Consider the following 6,805-nt stretch of genomic DNA (forward strand, 5'->3'; position numbering starts at 1 on the left):
TTATATCTAAAAAGATATTTTCAAATTATATTCAAATTTGTGAACTCATCAACATTATGTTGATGTTTTCAAAGCACATGTATTCTCAAGGAACTGAAAGTCAGGCATGGTAGTACTTGGAGATCCGTTTGGAGTAATATTTGTTCGACCTTTGTTATGACAATAATTCGTATTTTTTCCTGACACAACTCGGGATTAGGGTTTTAAAATGTGAACTATGATGTAACCGATGATTATTAATGAAAAGTAATGTTTTGTGTTATATTTATGTGTATTGATCAATATAACTGATACATGTGATCACCGATCGCCGCCAATCGAGGGTGTGACATGGTGTTTTACATTAATTAAAAATGAAAATTTTGTTTGTGAAAACTGATCGTTTCATGAAGTGGTTCATGGTGTAGGTGGTGTTCATGAAAAGAAATGGTTGATGGTTCTGTTAATAGGGGAGGCTATAAACAAAACAATAAAATGTGGTCGAAATTTGACTTTAAGAGGTGTGCTCCGGTGGTGGTTGGACGAAAGTGGCGGATCGATGTTTTTTCAAGAGTTAACAGAAGAGGGAGGAAGATAGATGAGTAAATGGAAGGTGTAGGGTGGGGTGGATGGGGATGTTGAGATTTAAAAAAAACTAATAATAATAATAATAGTCATTTTATGTTTCGTAAGGGATGAAATGTACAAATTTAAACTAACGAGGGATGAAATGTGCAACTTTCAACCAAACAATGGATAATCCAAGTTAATTTTTAACAATAGGAAGTAAACATGTGTTTTGACCCATACACGAATAACTATTGGTGTAATTTATCCCAATAAAAAAAGGTTCAAACTGTGTGGGCCAAATTGTGTTGAATTATATATATTTATTGAAATTGTGAACTTTTTATACCTCTAATTGCAACAATTTTTTATCGTTCTTTGAAACAGTTTGCTCTTTTGGGATTGGTTTTGAAATTTTCTGTTTTTTTTTTGGATCGATCTCAAATGATCTTGAGTCGGTCTACTCTTTTATTGGACCGGTATTTTTAGAACCGATGCTGATCTTTTTCAATCTGGTCTCACATTTTTTACATGCACCTTTCTTCGGTTCAAAATAATACATTAAGAATTACTAAAAATGGTACAATAAAATTTAATAAAATAATGAAGGGAAAAAGTTGGGTGATCTGTGATTAAAATATATATATATATATATATATATATATATATATATATATATATATATATATATATATATATATATAATTACACAAATGATATTTTGGCTTCCGGTCTTTTTTGAGATCAAACTGATCTTAAAACAGTCCAGTCTTTTTCTATTTTTTCTAGGACCAGTCTCGAAACGGTCTTTTTTCGATCCGTTTTTTTTGTGGCCAATCTTTTTTGGTTCAATCTCGGTTTTTTAGACAGGTTTTACCTCAAATCACCTGAATTTTATTATCCATAAGGTTTTGTAATTACTAGATAAACTGAATAAATTTATAAACCTGACCTTATACATTTAATCATCCACTAAACAAAAATTTCTGCAACCTTTCTTAACTCTTTCTAATGTATATATGTCTTGATACACCTTCACCAACATGTCAACTCCTAACCTTACGACTGGTAACAGAACTTTGATCTTCAAAGTTGTGTGCTCTTGAGGAAAACATTTCCTATATGACAAAAAAATCGAAATTATTATTAATAATTTACATCAGAAGCTATTTACTAAAACAGTATAATTATGATTATAATTTGAGAAATTCAATGTTCTTTTATTTTTATTCTTAATTTTCTTCCTACCTATTTTAAATGATGATAAATATATATTAAAATATTATCAAAATATAACATTTATCACCATTTTACATGGATATGAAAAAAAGATAAAGAAGTATATTTAATTTATGTTATAATTTATAGTACAAGTTATGACTTTGCTTTTCAAGTATATGTTAGTGACAAGAATATAGGTGCCACAGGTGTATAATGAGGTAAATCACGTTTAACACACACACAGACACTTGAATTCGAGTATACGACGAAGATGCAAAGGAAAGTGTACAAATGATTCAAAGGAAGGTCTATAAGAATAGTGTAAGGATAATAAAAACAAAAAATGTACGGGATATTAGAGGGTATTGAACCCGACGTGAATCGAACACGCAACCTTCTGATCTGGAGTCAGACGCGCTACCATTGCGCCACGGATCCCTTTGCTTTAAATGTGAAGCAATATATATTTATTTTATCGACACAATATGAGTTCTGCAACTCTACAGACGCCAGCCTTTATAAGTTACAACAGAGTCGATCAATTATGAAATTTCTTTATACTTTTCAGATTGAAAATGACTTCCACATCATCTTCAATTACCAATTACGTAGCCAAGTCTCTTATCTAATATTAAATTATATAATTACAAACAATTAAAAATGAAAATTATGGATTTATTTCACGGTTCGACTAATATAATTCAATACATATCGATGACAAGGCAACAATTAAATGTAAGATCCTCAAATTCTCCCTTACCTTTTTCCTTTTAAGCTGAACTTATCTATTTCACCCACTAAATTCAAACATAAAATATTATCCAAATCACTTCATTTATAAATAAATTAGTTGAACACTGTCACCTTCGTACATACCGTTGCAATTTGCTCGGAAAACCAACCCCACAACACCACAAATGTACCTTCTTTTCTTTACACATCACACACAGGAAAAAAACAAAAAACCAAAGCCGAAACAGATATAACTAACGCAAATCACTTGAAAAAAAAAACATTATATAACCTTAATATCTCCAAAATACAAAGTTCAAAACAACCTACAAACATATCATCACCTAATCCACCATTTCTTCTTCTTCATCGGGCAATACCAAAGTCAACAAAGAATACTTGACCCGAAGCGAAATCTTTCCCTTATCCACAACAAGTCGGGCCCCAGACACAACCCAATACCCCGGGCTCTCTTGCGGGCCCCGCATCATCTCCGTTGTGTCCACAAACTTCAACAACTTCGGTGCTTGAACCGGGCCCGGCGGGCCCCCGGGATAAATAGCCGAATTTATGTTAATGTCAACGGGTTGAGGTTGCGGTTTTAAGACCGCGGTAAAATGGTGACTTATCAGAGTTGAAATGAGGCCGGATTTCCGGGCTAAGCCCGGGGATCCGTCCCATTCTGGATTCTTGGTTGCAGTGCAACCGAGAAGTTTTGAGAAGTGGAGACGTAAGAAGAGGACTTTTTTGAAGCCGTGGTCCCCTACGTGTAAGTGGGCCCCGGTTACGATTGAGTGTTCGTCTTCGGATTCGACCGGAGCGGTGCAGACGTGAGAGAAGTGTTTCCATTGGACTTTTTCGTAGTAGCGACGGTCGTCGGAATCGGAATTGTAGATTCCGGTTCCGGTTACGGAGTCTTCTAGTTGGAAGATTTTTGGGAGGGAAGAGAGGTGTTGGAGGTGGATTGCTAACCGGTTGCTTCTTTTACCTTCGAGGTAAAGCCGGAGTCCCGTTACGGGTCTCTTTCCTACATCAACCTATTTACCAAAAAGTAAAATGATTAGAAAGTAAATGACCATTTTACCCTTATATTCCAAAACAAAACAAATTAAGTTGATAAGTGCTTAACCCATTAAGCTCATTGAGAAAAAAGAAAAGTTGAAATTACCGGATTGGTATTCACATAGAGCTTGGGCCCAAAAAAGCTGAACTGTAAAGACGCTGTACTTTGCTGCTTACGTTGTGGGCCCAGGGGGAGATCACTGAACACCGGGGCCCACTGTCTCGGTAGCTGAAATTCCAAAAACTGATGGAGCTCTTCGATCGGTGGTTTATCTGTAAACAAAACCTTAAAGTTATAGTTTTAACTGAGAAATCGACCTAATCTGGGAAGAAGGGTAAAATGGTCATTTTCTCACAGCGTAAATAGAGATTTATGGCATGACTCAGGTATCCACTTCCGGAAACACCATTAAGCAAAGAGGTTATTGGAATGAAGGACATTGTGATCACATCTGGTTCTGATTGTACTGTATGTAACCACTCATTATGTTTTAGGTTCCTGTCATCACTCCCACCTCTCCTTTTGCAAATGCTTACAAGATCCTGCTATCAATTGAAAACAATCAATTTTAGCAACATACTTTGGTTTATTTGTGTATTATTTACAACATCCTACTTTCATTTCTTTATGTTATAGCATTCTACTTTCAACTTTTTTTCTTATACCTTGAAAATCTACAAAATTAAGCAGTGAAAATTGCTTTTAATTTGGATGACACTGCTATAACTGGGTAGAATTTTCAAAATATAATATGAAGAAATACAATTAGGATGAAATAATGGACATATCAATGAAAGTATGTTGCTATTTCTTACATTTAACCTTAAAACAAACGACAGAAATTCAGTTATATCATAGGGAAAAAAATTGCAAGAGGATAGATACCTCCTTATAAGTATAAGAGCTAGAGGGGTCTGTATCTGCAAACCTTAGTCTGTGCTCTCTGTTGTTATACTGAATCAAAAATAGCCTGATAAGATGATTATAAACAATCTAAAGAATAAACTACAAATAACAAAAAAGGCAAATTGTGGGAAATAGCAATATCAGCAATGTAGTTTTCTATATTACCCATAATAGCAACATACTTATATTACATTTGACAAGTTACCAATTATATATTGCTATTACCAAGAAAAAAATGTAAGTACATTGCTATTATGGGTAAAGAAACATAAACACATTGTTATTAGGGTTAAAAAGTAAAGTAAATTGCCTATATTGGTACAAAAGAGTAAAGTAGGTTGCTATTTCCAGAAATTTGCTCATAACAAAAGTACCTTGTCATTTTGAGAAATGTGTTCAGAATCAATGATAAATTGTCCATCAGAGTCCACAAATCTTTTGTCTGCCATTGCCTTTAGCTTTTTCTGTACATCAGCAGGTTCAAGGGATGATGCATGCTGTTGTTTCATATATATAACATCTTTTCCACCCATTTTTACACCCACAATTATATGAGTGCCAAAAGTTTCAATAAACCTTGAAGAATAAACAGAAGAAGGAAGAAAAATAAATAATTTTATCAATGAATAAAAAGACAGATGACATATATACATCTCTAGCATTGAAAGATTTAAGGGTTTGAATCTAAACCTTGCTAACAAAGCAGGCTCCCATGAAGATGGAACAGCATTCTTGACATGATCACAGAGTACCATTTGAGATTTTTCTAATGCAACAGTGTACAAAGAGATGAAAACGCCATCAAAAGCTAGGGTTTTGGTACTGGATGCATCTTTCTGCCAACTTCCAGAAAATTCAAACATGGTGTTAAAGAGGCCTGAAGGAATTTTCCCAGTTAATGATATTTCCTGATTGAATTGCTCCGACATCTGCCAATAAAAAATGCAGAAACTTATATATTAAAGGCAAATTTATCCATTTCTAGAAAGAAATAGCATAAGGAAATTCAAACCGCATGATTAAAGCAGATACATCATTGCATATAAAGTAGCAATTAAAAGCACAAAAAAAGTAAAGTTATCCATACCTGCTGAAAAGAGAGAACATCAGACCGAAATCGAGTACGCTCGCCTTTATCACATTTGATGGATTTGGATACATTAGGGATTAGAAGACCACCAGGAAGCACAATGTCTCTACCTTCATCCTCCTCAATTTCGATCAAACGGCAATTTCGATTTTGATTAGCACCAACATCTGAGAAAGATTCACCTTTGCGATACTTAAGCCTCAGATCTAATGAGATATCATAACCACATCCAATCGATTGAATCGCAAAATTTGCAGCTTCAGCAGCTGGAAGCTTGAGCGCCATTTTTAACTTGAAATCCTCCGAAGTCCGAGCAGAATGAATTTACTCTACAAATGCATCTCACCCAGTTTATATAAACCAGTGTTGTCTAACACACTTCAGCCGAAGTTAGCCCCACTTAAAACTCCATATAAATGGACGTGTGGGTGTCGATTGAGTCGCTGCAAACACTTGCCAAACTTTGTTCTGCTATTTCATGCAAGATACCAGCAAAAACAACAGTAAATCCGGTTCAAGAGCGAGATTTCATCAAGAACCCTAGATGGTAGAGCTGGGTGTGAGATCTATGGAGTGATTCGAGGGATTTGGGGGTGGTAAGAAAAAAAAGCAGGGGCTAAAGTTGACCAAGACTTGAAGAGCTTTTGACCCACAAATCGTTCTTTAATTAATGATATTAAAAGCGAGAAAGAGAATCCATTAACGAATTCGATGGTGGAATCGACAGGAGTGAAGTGATGATTTGGATATTGATTTATGAGCCAGACACGCAACCGAGCAGGGATGACAATGGGGATTTATAAAGGAGTTTTTATTTTTCAAAAATATTAATTGCTACATTATCAAATTAAAATATATTAAAAAATTTATAATATAGAAACCTTTTAAAAATGAGAAAATTTGTGATATAACCAAAAAGAAAAGGATATTTGAAGAAAATGATAAATGAAAAATGGATTTTGGAAAATGACTAAAGGATCCGTATAACATCATGTGCGGATCTATTAGCTACTCTGCGGAACCGCTACATCTCTGCGAAATTGTTGTTTTTTTATTTTTTTTCGTTTTTTGTTTTTTTTTCGTTTATTTTCGTTTATTAATATATTTTTTTTAAATACACTAATATCTTATGTGATTATATAAATAATTTGACAAAAAAAATGTTAAAAATAATGAACTTATGTTCGATATCAGTCCACATAACTGTTTGGGAATCCACAGAACCGTTATCAGCGGATCAGTATACA

The 6,805-nt window shown here is 34.2% G+C and overlaps 1 protein-coding gene and 1 non-coding gene across 3 annotated transcripts; both read right to left on the reverse strand.

Moving 5' to 3' along the window:
• Nucleotides 1–2,133: 2,133 nt before the first annotated feature.
• TRNAW-CCA (transfer RNA tryptophan (anticodon CCA)) lies at nt 2,134–2,205 on the reverse strand. Its single transcript has one exon. It is a non-coding gene; the product is annotated as a tRNA-Trp (tRNA).
• Nucleotides 2,206–2,767: 562 nt separating this feature from the next.
• On the reverse strand, nt 2,768–6,335 carry LOC145072831 (MACPF domain-containing protein At4g24290-like). 2 transcript variants are annotated; one of them, XM_079019305.1, is made up of 7 exons: nt 5,556–6,335; nt 5,159–5,397; nt 4,843–5,044; nt 4,448–4,516; nt 3,918–4,107; nt 3,668–3,834; nt 2,768–3,536 (listed from the first exon to the last, which is right to left on the reverse strand). In XM_079019305.1, the coding sequence occupies exons 1-7, from the start codon at nt 5,841–5,843 to the stop codon at nt 2,844–2,846; spliced, it is 1,848 nt and encodes a 615-aa protein (XP_078875431.1). In that variant the 5' UTR covers nt 5,844–6,335; the 3' UTR covers nt 2,768–2,843. The 2 variants fall into 2 exon arrangements, with proteins under 2 accessions (XP_078875431.1, XP_078875432.1); XM_079019306.1 differs by having other exon boundaries at nt 3,918–4,104; nt 5,556–6,334.
• Nucleotides 6,336–6,805: the final 470 nt, after the last annotated feature.

The sequence above is a fragment of the Lactuca serriola genome, chromosome 9 (genome assembly GCF_051521515.1).
Source record: "Lactuca serriola cultivar US96UC23 chromosome 9, Lser_US96UC23_V15, whole genome shotgun sequence".
NCBI classification, from domain to species: Eukaryota; Viridiplantae; Streptophyta; class Magnoliopsida; order Asterales; family Asteraceae; genus Lactuca; species Lactuca serriola.